The sequence below is a fragment of the Neomonachus schauinslandi genome, chromosome 5 (assembly GCF_002201575.2).
Source record: "Neomonachus schauinslandi chromosome 5, ASM220157v2, whole genome shotgun sequence".
NCBI lineage: Eukaryota > Metazoa > Chordata > Mammalia > Carnivora > Phocidae > Neomonachus > Neomonachus schauinslandi.
Window position 1 is genome coordinate 120,573,613 of NC_058407.1, and position 20,757 is coordinate 120,594,369.

At 41.1% G+C, this 20,757-nt stretch overlaps 1 protein-coding gene across 6 annotated transcripts in view; it reads right to left on the reverse strand.

The window, feature by feature from the left end:
- CACNB2 (calcium voltage-gated channel auxiliary subunit beta 2) overlaps nucleotides 1-20,757 on the reverse strand; it is a 382,283-nt gene that overhangs the window by 27,823 nt on the left and 333,703 nt on the right. For all 6 annotated transcript variants that reach the window (XM_021696791.1, XM_021696792.1, XM_021696794.1 and 3 more), the window contains 3 exons: nucleotides 10,419-10,541; nucleotides 8,041-8,177; nucleotides 3,770-3,846 (listed from right to left, as the gene is read on the reverse strand). In XM_021696791.1, coding sequence (XP_021552466.1) covers nucleotides 3,770-3,846; nucleotides 8,041-8,177; nucleotides 10,419-10,541 — 337 coding nt within the window. The remainder of the gene's footprint in view (nucleotides 1-3,769; nucleotides 3,847-8,040; nucleotides 8,178-10,418; nucleotides 10,542-20,757) is intronic.

Genomic DNA, 20,757 nt, shown 5'->3' on the forward strand with positions numbered 1-20,757 from the left:
ACCAGAGCTGGAAAGTAGTTTGAAGATCACTTTCAACCCCCTTATTTTTAAGATTGAAATGATAATTCAAGAGTTTAAGGGACTTGCTCTTGGCAAAAACAAAAAAAAAAACCTTGGCGGAGCGGGGACTCAGAAGCAAGCCCCCACCTGTGCCCACACCCCCGCACGTCGCTGCCCCTGCAGGTGAGCGCTCTCCATGCAGGCACCCTTCCTTCCCCCAGCCCAAGGGGGTGGGGGTGGGGGGTCCATCCTCATTGCCAGGATTCAGGAAGGGGCCGTAGAGTGGAGCTCAGGAGAAAATTAGGCTATGGTTTAGTTGAGGTCACGGAAATCTAACAAAAACCACAGTCCATTCAGATAAGGAGCAAATTACCATCGGAAATAACCATTCGGCGTCACAGGGCAGCCCCCATCCCTGCGCCCCACGAGGAGCACACCGGGGTCACACTCGGGCAGCCGCTGCTACCCTCTTCGGTATGGGGGCAGATCACTCGACAGCCGTCACATTATTTTTCAATTTTGAGGTTATTACGGATATGAGGTGACTCAGCCTTTTGCAGACTAAGAGCTTTCGCTTAATTGTTCCTTTGAGTCATCTGAGGAGGTCGAAGGTGTGTGATGGAGCGATTCCCTGGCACTGTTTGCACAACGTTGCACGTATCAACGCCTGCTCGCCCAGAGAGTGCGTAGGATTCCCTCTCTGGTGAAAGTACTAACAGTCTGAGTTAATTCCAGCTATTTAGTTAGACTTACCTAGTAAATAAGTCTCTCTGCACCACCCACACACGTTGACGCACTGAAAGGGTCAGCATGCAGCGTGGGACAGAAACGCTATGAACTGATGCTGACTTTTATCCAACCCTATAAGGCTCTTCATATTGAATCCTAACTTAGGAAGCATGTTGTGTCTTCCCAGCTACGAAGGAGAGGATCTGGGTCAGTTCTTCACTATCTCTGGGATAGACCTTAACCAGCATCAGCTAAGTTTCCTTTCCAGTGGTAAATTCCCATCTATTTTTCCCTTTCTCATCTTTTCTTGGGCTTTGTAGAGGCCACCTTCAAGGGACAGTACTTCCTGAGAGCGTTTCTGAAAATGAGGATACCTACAAGCATGTCCCGAGTTGACAGGACGTTGGCAAAGTTCATACATTAGATTTTACAATTTGGCCCTTCAGTCTGGTCTGCTGTGATCAGTGGGTGGATTTTTAAAAAATTTTTTATAGGAAGAGTGGAAATGCATAAAAAGTTTAGCTATAATATTGCCCAGATGTTTGGCGACCCACACATAGCCTCAGAGCCTGAGTCAGGTTTGAAATTTACCTATATTTGGACACAAGGGCTCAGAATCCCAAATTGAGAACTTTCCAATTTATTAGTTCTGACTTTTGGTTAACTTAAATTTAAAAGCATCTGGGTTCATTCCAAAACACAGAAAATTCTAAAACATTTGGCCGCTTTCAAAACACATTAAAGAAATTTACTAAGACAGTTAAGAAGCATGTTCAACTCTTCAGAGCTCCATACACTTTATTAGACTCAGATGGTTGCCCTTTTTTGTTTCATACTTGTATCTGCAGACCTTGGCAAACATTAGTATTTACTTGGGAAAACTACTTCCATAAATATGAAAATAGTTTCTTCTATTGGTCCTCAACAGAATTTTTTTTTTTTTTTTGGTGGAGCGCCTTGGCAGCATTTTTTGAAATCTAATTTGTAACTTCATCTTAGACACTTGGGTCCAGTTGAGGGGCATGCTGGGGTGACCCATGCAGGCACGCACAAGTAGGCCTGGGGTGTGTGTTGTGTAACTGGCTACCACCCCATTACCTAGAGGAGAAGTAGAAATTTTTCCTTTTTCAACTCCTTGAGAAACTCTAAGTATATTTACTTCAGGCAAATGCTTGTATTCTTCGGTCTAGCAATGGGTGAGGTGAATTGTAGATAGGGCCTCTGGGAGATACAGGTGAAAGTTAGGACTGTAGGCCAATCCATACTGGACTGGTTAGGCAGTTTACCCTGGAGGTGGGGTGGGGGAATCTTCTCTGTAGAAATTCTCTAAAGTTTTCCTTTAGAGAAGCTGTGGCATTGATATGAAAATTATAGCAGGTTCCTGATGTGCCCAACTATAAATTCATAGTTAGCAAAGGTCTCCAGTCCTTTAAGTCGCGAGTGTTTTCTGTTCTCGGTATTCAGAGAAGTTATTCCAACGTCCTGTATCTGATCAAGTTTTAAATCATCTTTACTTTATTGTAGTAAACTTTAGTTTTAATGATAAATATCTGTCTACAAAAACAGAATGTTATTTTACAAACACACTTTTCCTGGTCTATAGGGGTAGTGCTGACCTCTGCGGATGGGGCTGCAGTACTGTCACTAGATGATGTAACATTTCCCCATTTCAGGAGCCTGGTGATAGTCCTCTGGAGTCTCTGAGACAGCTTTTAAGATATTATACAAAGGGTACAGCTTTCTGTCCTAATCTCTATAATTTTACATGTTTGAGAAGGAGCGGAGATAAGCCTCCTTTGCCCTGTGCATTCAGTAAACAGCTCCCCTCCACTGGTGGAGGGAAGACAGAAGCCTCACATAATCCCTAAAAGGGCTTCAATTTTCATTTCAAACATACTATTTTACTTGATTTTGGACAACTCAGAATTACTGCAAGTCGTACGTACAAGGTATTTGAAATCAATATGCATCCTAAAACGATTTATTTCTTATTTAAGTGCTCAGATTTTGCACTTAAAAAGTTCTATCATTTTTATTAAGACTTTGGTCTCTAAAAGTCACCAACATTCAGGAACAAGGCATGATCAGGAGTAATAGGGGAAACCTGTTCTTAAGACAGGCTAGAGTGCAATCACTTCCCTAACTTGTCCACAGATGTGCGCTCTTCCCACTTTCAGCTTCAGCTTCCTCAAAATCACCCTAGGAATCATTTCACTCAAATACTCCGCTGGTGAGTCCTTGCGATCTTACTCTGACTCATCTGCATCTCTTAGCACACTAAGATTCTGATAATTATGGGCTTTCTGCAATTCTACCAATTAGTCTCCAATTTATATACAACTCCAGAATGTTAGAGTTGCCAGATTTAACAAAGAAAAATACAGTCAAATTTCAGTTTCAGATAAATTTTTTTTTTACTGTATTTCTCATACAATACTTACACAAAAAAAATTATTCATTTATCTGAAATTGAAATTTAATGTGGTATCCTTCTCCACTGCCTTGGAAAGAAAATAGTTACTCTTCCTACAAGTGTTTCTATCTCTTTTCAAGACTTCTACTCATCTCCTCCATCTTCCACAGAGCCTTTGGGATAAAACTCATCACCATCACTTTATTCTCCTTTCCTTGGCTTTCGAAAGCTTTTATTCTTCTTCTGCCTTTATTGAATATTGGGGCCAACAACGCACATTGCACTGTGGCTGATGGTGGGCATTCACCCATTCGCTGCCCATGACGATGTGCTGGGCACCACGGTGTGGGTGTGTGTGTGTATAGGGATAAAAAGTTGGACACATTCATCGTTTTGGTCATCTAAACAACTTATAGTGAACACATGGACATATTTCCTTTTTTCAAAGCCCTGAACAAAATTTCCCCATATTATTTCTTACTCCATGTAGGCACTCTTATTTCTAATGGCTTTTAACCCTTCTAGGGTTCACAAAGGGACCCTGTGTATGTACAGTCACACAACTAGGGGAGATCGAGGAGAGCATGAAATGCAGAGTGTACCGTTCCACACTCGTTGCCTACTTACCGGATGATGGCGGTGTAGATTTTCTGGAACTAGGTACTATGTCACCCAAACTGGATGATGAATTTCCTCCTGATTTACTGGAGTAAAGCAAAAATTTTATTACACCTGACACTTATTTCAGACATTAAAAAATTTGTATTGCTCAATAAACATGATTAGTCATTGGGTTTCTACTGAACTTTAAATTTGTCTTTCCTACAAGGAGGAAAATAGCAATTTCCCAGTGGAGATTCCTGGAGTACTTGAAACAGCCATGTAATAGTCTCGGTTTCAAATTCCAGGTTTAATTTTAAAAGGCCCTGGGAGAATGGAAAAGAATTTGGGTAATTTCTGCAGCCCTCAAATTCTCTGCCAGCATCACGGAGAGACAGCAACAGAGCCTTCCTTTGCTTCTTAGGTTGGAGACCCTCTGAAGCAGTGCAGAGAACCTTAAGGTTAACACCAAGACTTGGGGTTTTCTTCTCATTTGGTTTGCTTCTTTGTCTCGGCTTGGTCACTTTTAGTGTCTTAAGACCGAAAGTATTCAAGCTCTCCTGAGCAACCTATAGAAGAAAAACACTGCCATACTGAACTTGCTAACCTTTTTGCAAGACACACAAAGGAACGGGACAAACACGGTGTGACATGATTTAACCCTTCACTAGCAGTTAGCATTCGGAACGTGTCTCATGCATGACTAACATGGAGGGTTCGACCCAGTTCACTGAGGCACAATTTGAAGAGCACATACTACGGAACCACCACATTCTAAAATTGGATATGTGACATGCCAGTGTCTTGGAAACTCTAGACGTAACATCAGAACAAGAGCACTGATGTTTTTTATCAGCATCCCAGCACACTAAATATCCTATTACTAAAAGGCCCCCTTCACAGATGAAGACGACGGGAAGGAGTAGCAAGGGATAGGCGATTTTGGCAAGACAGTTTTACAGCCTAACATTTATTATCAGAGCCAACCCTGGGTCTAGTTGAAAGAATTTGCTACAGGGACACCTGGGTGGCTCAGTCGTTAAGCATCTGCCTTCGGCTCAGGTCGTGATCCCGGGGTCCTGGGATCGAGCCCCGCATCAGGCTCCCTGCTGCACGGGGGGAAGCCTGCTTCTCCCTCTCCTGCTCCCCCTGCTTGTGTTCCCTCTCTCACTGTGTCTCTCTCTGTCAAATAAATAAATAAAATCTTAAAAAAAAAAAAAATTTGCTACAATGTCTATGCACCGAAGGGCAATGTTTAAGTTACATAAATATTAATATGAAAATATAAATTCCACTAAAACACCAGTAAGCAGGTTGAATTGTATTGCTTCTGTTCTGGCATTTTAATGCGTAAAACAGACCAACATCACAAACGGAAAGCAGCTATAGCAGGAGCCTCCGTATCTTTCTGAGGTTCTTAAGAGATATGCCAGTGCATTTAACAAGGATACCAGACAGGATGTAAAATTAATAAAAAGTGGTATTTATAGAAGCAATTTCTGGTCATTTTACAAGAATATACCCATTACCCCAGGACCAAAACATTTTCTTCCAGAAGTTTTTTTTGTTTTTTTTTTAATGTGTTTGGTTTTTGTTTTTACTTTTTCTAAAGTCCCAAGTCTAATTTCAGTTCAAGCATGGGTCTGTTTTACATTCTCGCTGAATTTTAATAAAAGTCAAAGTATTATTTGGATTGTGTAAAATTTCGACAAACAGCACAAATAGTCAAAATGTTCAAAATGCAAATTTGCCCTTTTCATTCTAGACAAATGCAACATTCCTGACCTCTGCCCCAATTTACTACCTTTGATTTCTGTCGATTTTTATAATTTAATAATCAGAGTTTTTACATACTGCTGAATTCTGGTTACGTCCTCAAAATAAAACTGTATTTTGAGTGTTAGAAGACAAATGTAAAAATCTCTAAAAGCAAGTAAAAATGCCTTCACAGACTGAGGCAAAAGCTTAGGTAAAGAGAAAAGACAAAATCAAGAAAATCAAGAGAAAAGATAGCCAGTTATAGGAAAGGTAACCTAGCTCCCTAGAATAAGTTATGAGATGTTACTCCCCAAATGTAATTCATAGTCTCTTAAGGGAAAAAAAAATGCAATAGCAAACCAATCTATCTAATCTAGTAAATAATAACAGATGGCAATATTAATAACAATCTGTTCTGTCCTTGCTGTGCCAGGCCTCACTACGTGATGTGCGGTGGAGCAGGGTCATCTGTCTGAGGTCAGGCTACAGTCAGATCAATCCAGTTTTCATCCTGATTCTACTGCTTACTAGTTGTGCAAACTTGCTCAAGTTCCCCACCTTCCCTTTGCCTGCTGCCCCATCTGGAAAGTGGAAGCTCTAGTACCTACTGTTTCCGCAAGCGCTTATAAAGCTGAGCTGATGACTCACATCAGACCAGGGATGACCACGCGGGAGGCAGAGGAAACCGTGCTTCCTTAACAATTTTGGCCAAAACTTCTCCCTTCCTACGCTTTGGGAGGTAGTTTTCCTTTCTCGATTTGTACACGAATAAGCAGAGAAAGATAAGACCAGTATGTCTCTGCAAAAACCCATCCCAAATTTTCCATAATGCATTCTACAAAACGCTATTCCAAAGACAGGAACCAAGAAAAATTTAAGATAATTTTAGTATATTCATGAAAAATATCCCCATCCCACTACCCAGATTCACAGTACACATTGATGTATTAAAGGCCCAGAAAAGGGACACCTGGGTGGCTCAGTCGGTTAAGTGTCTGCCTTCGGCTCAGGTCATGATCCCAGGGTCCTGGGATCGAGGCTCGCATCGGGCTCCCTGCTCTGCAGGGAGCCTGCTTCTCCCTCTCCCTCTGCTGCTCCCCCTGCTTGTGCTCTCTCTCTGTCAAATAAATAAATAAAATCTTTAAAAAAAAAAATTTCCTAGTACCTACCTAGTACTGTCCTAAACTTACTTGACCAGGAAAACTCTTGAAAATGCTGAATTATCCTTAACAAATAAAGCCAAAACAAGCATCCCCTATCTGAGATAACATCAAACCTCAACAACCTATATACCGCCAAATTGAAAACAGCAATATCTATACCCTATGAAAATAATTTTCCACATTGAGATTTTATTAGCTAGTATTAAGATACCAGGATCAATACAGAGAACAGAAGAATACACAATACACACAAGAATACACAATAAAGCCAGGAGAACACTGGAAATTGTATGAACAGAATCAGATCTTCAACATCCTACAAGTCAGATGCACATGCTTTGTAGATCTGCACGCATCTACTTCTATATGACTACATGCATTTCACAATCTGAGAGCCGCCAATAACGTAGGGATTAATGAAAGCCAGAGATGAGGTAGAGGTCTCCAAAAAGGGAGGAACTGCATCTGAACTAAAAGAACCTGACAGTTACAAAATACTAAAGAAGATGGATGTTCCAAACCAAAAAGGATCTTATATTTTACTGGTTTGCAGATGCTTGATCAAAAAAAAAAAATTCTTGCTAATGCTAAAGTATTACCATTGAATACAAAGGATTTTACAGCATTATAGAAACAAACAAAATCTAAGCTAGAGAAAACAGAAGCCTAGCTGTTCACATTAGCGAAAAGATTTGCCCAAATCACATCCCTTCCCACAGGGAGAAGCAGACCATGTTCTCAGAGGTATCTGCATTAGGTTCAATTTCAAATTCACTCCATGTCTGAGTGAATTCTTTTCAGTCTTCCAGTGATTCTTTTATTGAGGGGCATATAACTTCAAGAATCCTAGGAAGGAATACTCAGCCCCAGCGTATTACATAACTCATTTAATTGCTATCTGCAAAGGCAGTTTTAACTGGTTTCATACTGGGTTTCCCTGTAAGTGCTTAGCAATGGGTAGACCTGAAAACTGAGTTTCCCAAGTGAGGATGAAATGAACAGATCACAAGACCTGCTCCTGGCCAGTGATGACTAAGACAGTCATGTCTAAAATGCCTCCCCACCCTGCCAGGCAGCTAGCAACACCAGGATTAGTCACCAAGGCTGCTCAGGGCCAGAATGCTTTCAGTAAGAGATTAGGACGTTAGAACTTCCTCTGCACTGAAGCCCAAACTTAATACTCGATGCCTTTATTATTAATGAGAACAATTAATTTGATTCCCAAATAAGATGAAAATCAGACGCTGGGATGCCATCACTAAACCATACCGCCAGTCTGCTTTTCAACACATAATAAAGACTGCGGGACACAGAAAACAGGAAGACACGAATGACCATATAATGTGGACTTCTACACAAACGCTGTTTTTCTCATACCTGGAGTAGAATTTCCCTTGCTTGGCTCTCTGTTCATGCTGTAGCCTCATATTTTCTAGTTTCACCGGGCTTGGAATGAATCCGATTTCACAGCCTTCTTTCACCAATCGTCCTATCCACCAGTCATTGTTAAATTTCTAAAGACAAAATCAAATTTGTTTGCCATCAGTGCACAGAAGTTCATGCCTTCAGATTTTTTTTTTTTAAGATTTTTATTTATTTATTTGAGAGAGGGAATGAGATAGAGAGAGCATGAGAGGGGGGAGGGTCAGAGGGAGAAGCAGACTCCCTGCCGAGCAGGGAGCCCGATGCGGGACTCAATCCCGGGACCCCAGGATCATGACCTGAGCCGAAGGCAGTCGCCCAACCAACTGAGCCACCCAGGCGCCCCTTCAGATTGTTTTTCTTCTACGTTAACTATTTTCGGTGGAGAGGCATGTTATGGCAATTACAGTAAACTATGCCTCAACATCACAACTGGAGAAACTCTAAGGGTTTCGTGGTTGAGCATGTATGAGTGAAGTATTGTCAACGAGCTCAGCAATCCACCGGCAGGCTAGACTCTTCCTTCTCTTTACTGCTATGCTTTGAGACTAGCCTGAATACCAGTGCAGCTTCTGTAGGATCACCTCCCCTGGTTCAAAGATTAATAGCCCTTCCTATCAAGAGACCATTAGGAACTACGGAGTGCTACAGAGGCCTCTTCTATAATCAGATTACTTAAAAATATTAAGAGTGGGAGAGAAAAACCGAAATCTACCTGAAATATCTTGTGTCAGAGCAAAATGTCCCTCTGTGCAAACAGGTTTCTGATTATGGTACAGTATTCACAGAGGATTTCTCTACTCATGTGGATGTTCACAGTTTCTCTCTTGCAGATAGAATATTTTTTCCTAAATCTTTATGTTTGGTTTTACTTCTCTCAACTGAATGGTATCTTTCCAGTCTGTTCTTGAGCATTTCAAAGAAGACTATCCACTCTGTTTTTCTTTTCCTTCCATGGTAGAAAAGAGATCTCTCTTCAAATAGCAGCCATCAGGAGGGGACCCTGGACTAACCTAACTTCCTGTTGTAAAGCCAGATTCCAGGCATGTCATTAATTCTAACAACTTTTTCTATCTTTCCTTCCCAGCCAGTATTCGTATCTCTTTCTAGAAGTTAATGAAATGGTAGGCTCTAAAGTCTCTAGGCTTGGGCGCCTGGCTGGCTCAGTCGGTTAAACATCTGCCTTCGACTCAGTTCATGATCCCAGGGTCCTGGGATCGAGTCCCACTTCGGGCTCCCTGTTAAGTGGGGAGTCTGCTTCTCCCTCTGTCTCTGCCCTTGCTCCCTCCCCTCTGCTCGTGCTCTCTCTCGCTCTAATAAATAAATAAAATCTTAAAAAAAATAAATAAATTCTCTGGGCTTTTTTTCCTTACATATATAAAAAACATATTTGAGTCGAGGCTAAAACTGTACCTCTCTACCTCTTTACCAAACAGAGTTTTAGAGTATGGATTTATTTTTTTAATACATTTTTGTTATTGGAGTCTAGTCTAAGCTCTTTTAATTGGCAGTCATCACCTCCTTTACTTACAGCCCGTATCACAGTGAGCACTGAAATTTACATATGCTCCTCATGACCTATCATCCCTCAGATGCAAGTCGCTCCAATTCTCATTCCTGCAGGTCCAAGGAAACCTCATACTCACACTGAGAACATCATTCAGTGGGAATTTCTGCTCTTTTCATACCATGTTCTGCAGAGCAGGCATTTGATAAATGTTGACTCAAAATAAACCTTAACTAAGGGTGCATTTTTCCTGTGTACGGATATGAACCATTGTTAACTGACAGGTGGAGACTTTTGGCATGGAGAAAAAGGGAGTGTTCTGCTCTACTCCTTTGCCTTAGTAGCTCCAAGGCCTACCACTCTCTCTTCCACAGCAGATATTTACCACCCAGGGAGGGTCCAGGGCATCGGTGGTCTGCGTTCAGGCATTGTCAGCAGAAGAGGAGAGATCATGAATTCTAGGTATTATTGTTAACCCTCCCCAGGTGGTTAAACTTGAGACGTGAGGGGAAAACGACACACGGCCAAGGTTAAAAATTAAAAGAAAAAGTACAAGTTATGCATAAAAAAGGATCCTCTACTCCAGTAATTCCCAATTTCTGGGTCACAGAGCCCAGGGGAGCCCTGAAGTTAGTGCAAGATGCCTTTGACTTCTTTCTTCTTTAAAAAGGTTATATTTATATTAGAAAAGGTTGAGCGGCATTGCATCCACGCACATTACACAAGGGGGGGCCACGTGCAATGCTATGTCACGGCAGTAAGAGAGAAGAAATGATGTCTCAAGGTGAAAACGCATGCGGGCAGAAATTCAAATCCTTTTCCTTACTTCCTTAACATGCAGAAATTCTTTTGCTTCGAAGGAGATGGCCATGCCTGGCACCGGAACGTCATCTTCGTGGGCTGCACTATAGCTGACATTTGTCCGAACAGCAAATGCAACGGGCTTTGTCTAAAGAGGAAAAAGAAAGGGAGAAAAAAGTAAAAAAAAAAAAGAAAAAGAAAAAAGAAACAACCGAGTTCCTCTCTTTTCTCCCCATGATACCACCCAACATACACTGAATTATCTACTGTCATTGTTGTTTTCTTCCATCTGTGTTCCTTCTCACAAAACAGTTCATTAGTATTCACAGCATGGGAAATCTTTGCACTGTGCACCGCATACCACCCATTTCTGAACTAGGGAAAGGCCACTGTTCTCTTTGAAAGCACTACAAGTAATGAAGGTGAAGATGAAGTCCCGAAACATGTGTTTACAACATAATAACTTGTAGCCGCTGGAAATCAGGAGACACACACAGAAGGATAAAGTGCCCCGTTCTTTGGTTTCAGTGAAAAAGACCTAGTAACTGCCACTCCCACCCCAAACAGCTACTTTAATGAATAATGATATAATTCTAGAAGTACAGTGTTTGGGGTGAAAAAAGAACCAGAGACTATGTCTAATTCATGGCTGCAGGGAATTATGAAATCCGTGACCTTTAATTCTTTTTAAGATTTATTTATTTGAGAGAGAGAGAGAGAGCACAGCGGGAGGGGCACAGGGAGAGGAGAGAGAGTCTCAAGCAGACCCCACACTGAGCGCAGAGCCTGATGCAGGGCTTGATCTCACGACCCTGAAATCACGACCTGAGCTGAAACCAAGAGTCGGACACCTAACCGGCTGAGCCACCCAGGTGCCCATCAATGACCTTTAATTCTATTATTTTTCCTCCTTGAGTTCGGTCAACCATTGAAGATGGTCACATGAATTAAGCCATCCTTCATTATTTGATGCTTTGCAAATTTACAGGTTAAGTATTTGTCCTCTATCTAGGCAATTCCCATTTATCTACAAGGTGAGGAAAAAACAGGTAAGCACAGAAACGGTGAAAAGCGGTATTATAGTCTTAACTGGCATTGTGTTTTTTCACAATGTGGGCACATGGACTTTTTCTGAGTAGTTTCTCCCTACCGAAGGAGCTCTTCTTTTGCCTGGCTTGTCAGGGAGGAAAAAATGGGGATTTGGAAATAAGAGCCCATCTTTATTTCCAAATTTTCCACAGTTAATCTGTTCACAGGATTGTTGTCTGGGTTGAGGACCAAGCTAAGAGCCAAGAAGTCACTCAGATCCATCCACAATATGCAGACTGAGAAAGGCTACCACATTCTGGATAAAGGCACAGTAGACACAGAGTGGACATAAGTATAGGAAATCTGATTCTTGGTATCCACTATGATCTTTAATGACATAGAAGGTGCTCTTCCTCGAATGGAAATAGGGACTTTTTTTTTAAAGATTTTATTTATTTATTTGTCAGAGAGAGAAAGAAAGAGCACAAGCAGGGGGAGTGGCAGGCAGAGGGAGAAGAAGGCTGCCTGCTGAGCAAGGAACCTGATGCGGGACTCGGTCCCAGGACTCTGGGATCATGACCTGAGCTGAAGGCAGATGCTTTACCAACTGAGCCATCCAGGTGCCTAGAAATAGGGACTTTAAAAAAAGAAAGAAAAAAAAGTTGCCTATAATTCTACCACTGAAACACAATCCTTTATTTTTTAATTTTTTTAAATTTAAATTCAATTATTTAACATATAGTGTATTATTAGTTTCAGAGGTAGAGTTCAGTGATATTCATCAGTCTTATATAATACCCAATGTTCATTACATCACATGTCCTCCTTAATGTCCATCACCCAGTTATCCCATCTCCCCATCTTCCTTCCCCTCCAGTAGTCCTCACTTTGTTTCCTATGATTAAGAGTCTCTTATGGTTTGTCTCCCTCTCTGGTTTCGTCTTGTTTTATTTTTCCCTCCCTTCCCCTATGATCCTGTTTTGTTTCTTAAATTCCACATGAGTGAGATCATATAATTGTCTTTCTCTGATTGATTTATTTCGCTTAGCATAATACCCTCTAGTTCCATCCACGGTTGTTGCAAATGGCAAGATTTCATATTTTTGATGGCTGAGTAGTATTCCATTGTATCTAGATTAACACATCATCTATCCATTGATATGTCGATGGACATCCGGGCTCTTTTGATAGTTTGGCTATTGTGGACATTGCTGCTATAAACATTGGGGTGCATGTGCCCCTTCAGATCACTACATTTGTATCTTTGGGGTAAATACCCAGTAGTGCAATTGCTGGATCGTTGAGTAGCTTTATTTTCAACTTTTTGAGGAACCTCCATACTGTTTTCCAGAGTGGCTACACCAGTTTGCATTCCCACCAATAGTGTAAGAGGATTCCTCTTTCTCCGCATCCTCACCAACATCTGTCATTTCCTGACTTGTTAATTTTAGCCATTCTGACTGGTGTGAGGTGGTCTCTCATTGTAGTTTTGATTTGCATTTCCCTGATGCCAAGTGACGTTGAGCATTTTTTCATGTGTCTGTTGGCCATCTGTATGTCTTCTTTGGAGAAATGTCTGTTCATGTCTTCTGCCCATTTCTTGACTGGATTATTTGTTCTTTGGGTGTTGAGTTTGATAAGTTCTTTATAGATTTTGGATACTAACCCTTTATCTGTTAAGACATTTGCAAATATCTTTACTCATTCTGTCAGTTGTCTTTGGTTTTGTCAACTATTTCCCCTTTGCTGTGCAAAAGCTTTTTATCTTGATGAAGTTCCAATAGTTCATTTTTGCCTTTGTTTCCCTTGCCTTTGGAGATGTGTCTAGCAAGAAGTTGCTGTGGTTGAGGTCACAGAGGTTGCTGCCTGTGTTCTCTAGGATTTTGATGGATTCCTGACTCACATTTAGGTCTTTCATCCATTTGAGTCTATTTTTGTGAAACACAATCCTTGATAAAGTGATGGTGCTTCCATTTTTTTCTTGAAATTTCTTTAAATATTATAGATTTTACTCCCACAGCTATAATCATATTTCACTTTTTTCCAGTTTTTAAAGTAATATATTATTTATATGATATGCTTTTTAAATCTACCATTTAAAAATTATTCCAACTATTTACCTTTTTTTTGCTATGTAGGTTTATAAGTTTTTTTCACAGATAAATATTCTACTTTGAAAGATCTTTATACAAAAAGCCTCTTTCTATTTAGAATTCTTTCCTTGGGACAGATTCCCAGAGGTAGCATGAGTAAGCCATGAGTTATCAAGACTTTCTTAAATTCTGTTCCAAATTACCGTCCAAATGGGCTGCACCATTTTAAATTGCAACCAGCAATTTTATGACGGTGCCCTTTAAACGAAGACATAGTCTTAATCAGACTTGGTTTTACTGCTAGAAATAGGATTTTCTTGAATAGATCTTTCCATTATTCAGGAGAGTTTCTGATCACAAAAATGTAGATCCAAGTTTTTGTTTTGTTTTTTTTTTTAACGTTAGCGTGATCTCTCATTTCTCTTAAGGTCTTTTATTCGTTGGAGGATACAGAGTTTAAGCATTGCATATATGGTTTCATCTCTAGAAGACGTAAATTTTAAACTTACAACTCTATAGAGGATCCTATGAAAAATCTCATGTCTTTTATGCATTAACTTTTCACAGACTGTAGTCCCAGGAAGAGGAAACACTGAAACACAGAAAAACTGAAGGTGTGGTGCAGGCTAGCATATAGTAACAGGGGCCACAGATAATAATTTTATATTCTGACAGTCTTAAGACATAAATACAGAATGTTCCTCCTTGCTTGGCTCACATCTTGTAACCAGTACTGCTCACATTAAATGTGGAGCTGTATAGGGGAATCAGCTGTATACAACATACGAGGAGGAAAGAACAGTGGAATCCCGTCCCTCAGTGTCTTTACTACAGGAACTCTATTTCTAAAATTAGAATGGACAACAGTGGAAGTGAAGAGGAGAAACAAGGCTTTTATCAAAATAAGAGAAAAAGACTCCAAGATGCGAACCAAAAGGGCCAAATGATGATGTCACCTTTGGTTCCCTGAACTCCTCTCAGCTCTAACTCAAGCAGCGCGCCTACTGCATGGAAGACATTTTCTTTTTCTTTTTTTTTTTTTTAAAGATTTTATTTATTTGACAGAGAGAGACACAGCGAGAGAGGGGAACACAAGCAGGGGCAGTGGGAGAGGGAGAAGCAGGCTCCCGGCCGAGCAGGGAGCCCGATGCGGGGCTCGATCCCAGGACCCTGGAATCATGACCTGAGCCGAAGGCAGACGCTTAACGACTGAGCCACCCAGGCGCCCTGGAAGACATTTTCTACATCAATTCCATTCGCATGGGTTCAAGAACAGGGCATTTTAAGTGGGCCTGGATTTGAGCTCTGATTCTGCCATTTACCAGGTGAGCAGCCTGGGCATGATTTCTTACCCTCGCTGAGCAATGTTTCTTCATGGCTAAAATGAGAGTAATAACACCAATATGGCAGCATGATTATGGGATTTCAGAAAATGCACATCATGAGGTATGGGAAGTCCTGCCATTTGCAATGGACTTGCATGGACCCAAGGGCATTATGCTTATGAAATAAGTTAGACAAAGGCAAATACCATATGATCTCACTTATATGTGGAGTCTAACCACCACTGCCCATCCTCCCCAAACTCTAAAAATATGCATGCACAAGGCCAGGCCAGTGTTCAGAATAGAGAGTGCTCAATAAATGGGCATTTGCAGGGCACCTGGGTGGCTCAGTCAGTTAAGCCTCTGACTCTTGGATTTGGCTCTGTCATGATCTCAGGGTCGTGGGATTGAGCCCCGTGTCAGGCTCTGGGCTCAGCAGGGAGTCTGCTTGAGATTCTTTCCCCCTCCTTCTTCTTCCTCCTCTGCTCCTCCCCCTGCTCACCCACTCACTCTCAAATAAATAAATAAATAAATAAATAAATAAATAAATAAATAAATAAAATCTTAATAAAAAATAAATGGGCACTTGCTATACATCACAATAAATGCCATACCTAAATAAGTGTTTGCCTATATTCACCCATCTTTTAAGGCCCTACATGAACGGTTTCGTCTGTGTTCTTCCACTGTGACGCTCCTCAGACCAAACTAGTTAAGAGAGTTGAGGACCTGCCATATGCCGTAATGCTAAATGACGATTACATTCAAGATGGTTTTCTTTCTTTTTTTAAAGATTTTTATTTATTTATTTGACAGAGACACAGCGAGAGAGGGAACACAAGCAGGGGAAGTGGGAGAGGGAGAAGCACGCTTCCTGCCAAGCAGGGAGGCTGATGCGGGGCTCGATCCCAGGACCCTGGGATCATGACCTGAGCCTAACGAATGAGCCCCTCAAGAGCCCAGGTGCCCCTCAAGATGGTTTTCTCCAGCGTGCATTCTTTCATACTATCTCCAACATGAGAACATGGTACGGCTTCCCCAGATCTGTTTGCTTCCACTGTCCCATCTCTTGAATGCTCATTTTCTTCCGTAGTCCTCAGTCACAGAGGCGTTTATTTTTTTAACCAACTTGAAGTCCCAACAGAACATGGCTTAAGGAATCTTTGAATGTTTATCCCATGAAACCATTATTTTTTTAACCAAACATACCCTGCTTTCAGTGGACACCCACATTTCTGGCCTGCTGGCTGTAGGGTCCTCACAGGACTTCCTCTTTTCCTCATTCAGGCCTCTTGGCTTCGCTCCCACTCACATACGCACTTTCAGCCCAGAAGGAAGCCTGCCATGTTTTTTTTATGGTTTTTCCAGCATCGCTTCTCTCCTCAGGGCCCCGGGACGTACTTCAGTGACCCACGGTAAGAAGGAAGCAAGGCAGAAAACACACATGTGAAGGTGGCCCATAGCCCTAGGTAGGGTCCTAGCAGGACTAGTGTGGAACAGCACTTAAATCCCAACAGAGATTGGGATTTGGAATCACCCTCCTCCACAGAATCACTGGGATAGTAAGTTGAATGGGAGACCATGTGATCCTTAATTCCACTTTCTTTTGACCTCATTAATATCCTAAGAACCTTCTCAGGCCAACGCCACAGCTGGAATCTAGCGTTGCTCTGGATTCCCAGCTCACTTGTTTTGTGGCGGTGGAGGCCACAGGAGGTGGGGGAATACTCTCCTACCAGTCTCTGCTTCTCACTCCCCTGGGTCCACGTAACAAGGTGGTTGGATTCCTTTGCCTTTTTTTAGTACCTTCTAGCCGGTATATGCTCCATAGCATAAGGTGGTTGGTAAAGCCCTCTCATTTTGTAGTCACCTTTTTGGCACACAGAATTAAAAGTTTGCTGCACTTCAGCTTGTGAACTAAAGCTGAACAGATTCTTCACTCAGTAGGTACCGATTTGTAGAAGAGTAGAGCATCTCATCTTCCAGAGTAGCATGCAAAAGTGCTTTCAAAAGGTTGTGTCATTTCACCATAGTACCTCTCTCTGGTCTGTTTTCAAATATGTTTGAAAAGGGAGATGAATAAATAATACAGATGTAAAGCAATTCTATTCTTCTCTTCCATGTCCTCCTTCATCTTGTACACGGCACGACTTATAATCAAATTATAAGAACTACAAAACGTCTGAGTGGTGTGCTGTGTATTATGCAGAGACTGGCGCATTTCTTTTAATCCCAGCAGCAACTGGTTTTCCCAGATGAGGGAAATGAAGCTCAAAAAAATTCTCCTAGGCCACAAATAATGAAGGGGATATTCAAACCCAATGATCTCATTCTAAAGCCTGAGCCTTCTGCAGCCCTGGGCTGCCTTTCATTCAAAAGGGTACATTGACGGCAATTTTAGAGCACTTAAATATCCAGGTGAAATTCTGAACACTTGAAAATTGTGCTTTACAAAATGCTCAAAAATTGATTGGGACAGAAAGAGGTAAAAAAAAATCAGGCCAAAGTCTGCCTTGTAGCGTCATTTAGTCCATTTAAAAAAAAAACAAACAGGTAACACTGAGCGGTTTCATGTGTTAGAACTACAAGGTAGGTGTTCGGGGCGCCTGGGTGGCTCAGTTGGTTGAGCGTCTGACTTTGGCTCAGGTCATGATCCCGGGGTCTTGGGATGGAGTCCCGCATCAGGCTCCCTGCTCAGCGGGGAGTCTGCTTCTCCCTGTCCCTCTGCCCCTCCCCCTGCTTGTACTCTCTCCCTCGCTCTCAAATAAATAAATAAATAAATAAAATCTTAAAAAAAAAACAAAAACAGAACTATGGGCATTTACTGTAAAGGTCATGTATTTCTGCCTCTTTGCACTTGAATCAATTTGTGGTCCAATAAATCAGTAACAATGTCAAATCATGGTTTTTGTTTGTTTGTATACGACTTTTCTCTCTTCTGTTTTCCACAACATATAAAACTCTATTTCATGCAAAGAGAATTAAGATATTAAAACATATGTGAGGCGCCTGGTTGGCTCAGTCGTTAGGCATCTGCCTTCGGCTCAAGTCATGATCCCAGAGTCCTAGGATCGAGCCCCGCATCGGGCTCCCTGCTCAGCGGGAAGCCTGCTTCTCCCTCTCCCACTCCCCCTGCTTGTGTTCCCTCTCTCGCTGTGTCTCTCTCTGTCAAATAAATAAATAAATCTTTTAAAAAATAAAATAAAATAAAATAAATAAAACATATGTGGTTTCGTGGCTTTCAACAATGCACAAAAGATGTTGAACAGGGAGAGCTGAAAGACCACAGCTACTATAGTACAATGTAATATATATATATATATATGGAATATACTATAAAGAATATATACATAAGGAATTTATAATATATATACTATATTTGAAAAGGGTAAGAAAATCTTGCAAAGTTCCTTATGATAAAATGTTTCCTGGACTAACTTTTAAGGATTTTCACTGGCCTTACAGTTACTCTGGGAGCATTCTAACTTTGCTTTGCAAGTTTATTACTTTTGGAAAGATTCCTTTTCTGTGCTACTGTATCACCAAAGATGCTTTGGTTCCAATTGTGGAAGCCTGGGGAGTTTCTGTCAGTTTACAATCTCAGGGTAGAATTCTTCTGAGTGATGCCTACACGGAGTTCTAAGTACAGCTGAGTGCTGAAGATCCAAACCTGGTTTCACCACCGCCTGCCCCAGGCCCAATCCAGCCCCAGTCCAGCCTATTGACCCAGAAGGATGGCCCACCAACATCTCAACCCTCCCAATTGTTCCTCCTCCGCCTCTGACTCATGCCGTCTAGGCTCCCTTTAGGTCCTCCTTCATCCTGCCACCATATGCTCTACTGTGCTGAGGGATGGATGCTGGAATCTGGTTATGCACAGGCATGTATGGAAACCCAACTAGCAGGTGCAGGGGGTGTTCATGCACAGCTCTGGGGCCACAGGACTTGCTTTTTCACATAACCAAAGGAAGCTGCGTCAGTGCTCCAGAGGCTGGGCCAGTGACAGCCCACAGGTTCTTGTTAGAAATACGTTTGAGGTTTACAGCAGGAGCAAATTTTTTTATTTTCGCAACCTTCTGGAATCATAGACCTAAGGCTATCAGGACACAGTTATTGTAAGTAGGCAATCATGAACTTAAAAAAATCTGTTTCAGTCCACTTCTGGGAATATATCCAAAGGAAACAAAAATACTATGTTGAAGAGATATCTGCACTCCTATGTTCACAGTAGCATCATTTAAAACAGCCAAGCCAGGGAAACAACCTAAGTGTCCATCGATGGATAAATGGAATATTATTCAGCCATAAAAAGAAGGAAATCCTGCCATTTGTGACAATATGGACGGACCTTGAGGGCATTATGCTAAGTGAGGTAAGTCAGACAGAAAAGACGAATACCATATGATCTGACATGCAGAATCTCAAAGAACAAGCAAACCAAAAACTTTTTGGTCATAAAGTAACTGTGATAAAACGGATTATAGCAAGTTTATGGCACTATTTCTAGTTTTCTTCCTAGATAACGACTTAATGAGTTAATAATGAAACCAATCATGTTAATGCATACAACAAAATGTTTATTAAAAATGTGTTAGTGGTATAATACCTACTGTTAAAAAGCAGAATGAAATTCACTCAAAACAAACTTCTGGTTGTGATTAGTAGAGTTATTTGAATTTTCATGCACTGATTTCTTTCTTTCTTTCTTTCTTTCTTTCTTTCTTTCTTTCTTTCTTTTAAGATTTTCTTTATTTATTTGTCAGAGAGAGCAAGCACAAGCAGCGGGAGGGGCAGAGGGAGAAGCAGGCTTCCCGCTGAGCAGGGAGCCCGATGCAGGACTCAATCCCAGAACCCCAGGATCATGACCTGAGCCAAAGGCAGATGCTTAACTGACTGAGCCACCCAGGCTCTTCTTAATTTCTTCTTCTTAATATAAAGATGCATTTTACTATGCTCAATAGCAAGGTAGGTTTTTTCCATTTTCATTCTGAAACTGTCAATATCTAATAACATATAAGAAAAATCCATAGTCTATATGTTTTAATGTCTATAATGGATTTGTCTAAATATTAACTAGCCCCAACTTACAATATTTTTAAAAGAAATTTAAAGAAAAGTATGACCCAGCTACCTATTATGAGACTATAGAAAAGAGCTTTAAAATAAATTGGATTTTTGGGCGCCTGGGTGGCTCAGTTGGTTAAGCGACTGCCTTCGGCTCAGGTCATGATCCTGGAGTCCCTGGATCGAGTCCCGCATCGGGCTCCCTGCTCGGCAGGGAGCCTGCTTCTCCCTCTGACCCTCCCCCCTCTCATGTGCTCTCTGTCTCTCTCATTCTCTGTCTCAGATAAATAAATAAAATCTTTTTAAAAAAATAAAAATAAAAATAAAATAAAATAAATTGGATTTTTGATCTACTTTCTTGTGGTAATTATTTCCTATAAAACCTGCTATACTCTTCCATAATTAAAAAGGACTCAAATGGGAGAATCACCACTGAGTCTCACACAGGAAATACTCAGGAACCGAAGGGATGGTAATGTACTTTCCAGAATAAAATCACAGCTGTTTTATTTTTTTTTTTACATATTAATACTTCAGTGCCCACTTATTCTTCCCTGTACAACTTGCTACTTTCAGTGATAATCAAAAATCCTTCCCATATAGAATGAAAATCTTCTTTGATTCCCTTTACATACAGGCGAAAGGTTCTACAGCATGTTGTAAAAAAATCTTGTCTTGAGTCTTACCAATCATTGCACTTTTAAAAAATATTTGCCTAATTTATTATAAACTACCAAGGAGAGTCTGGGAATATTTTTTTTTTTTTCAAGATTTTATTTATTTGAGAGAGAGAGAGCGCGAGAGCACAAGCAGGGGGAATGACAGAGAGAGAATGAGAAGCAGGCTCTCCACT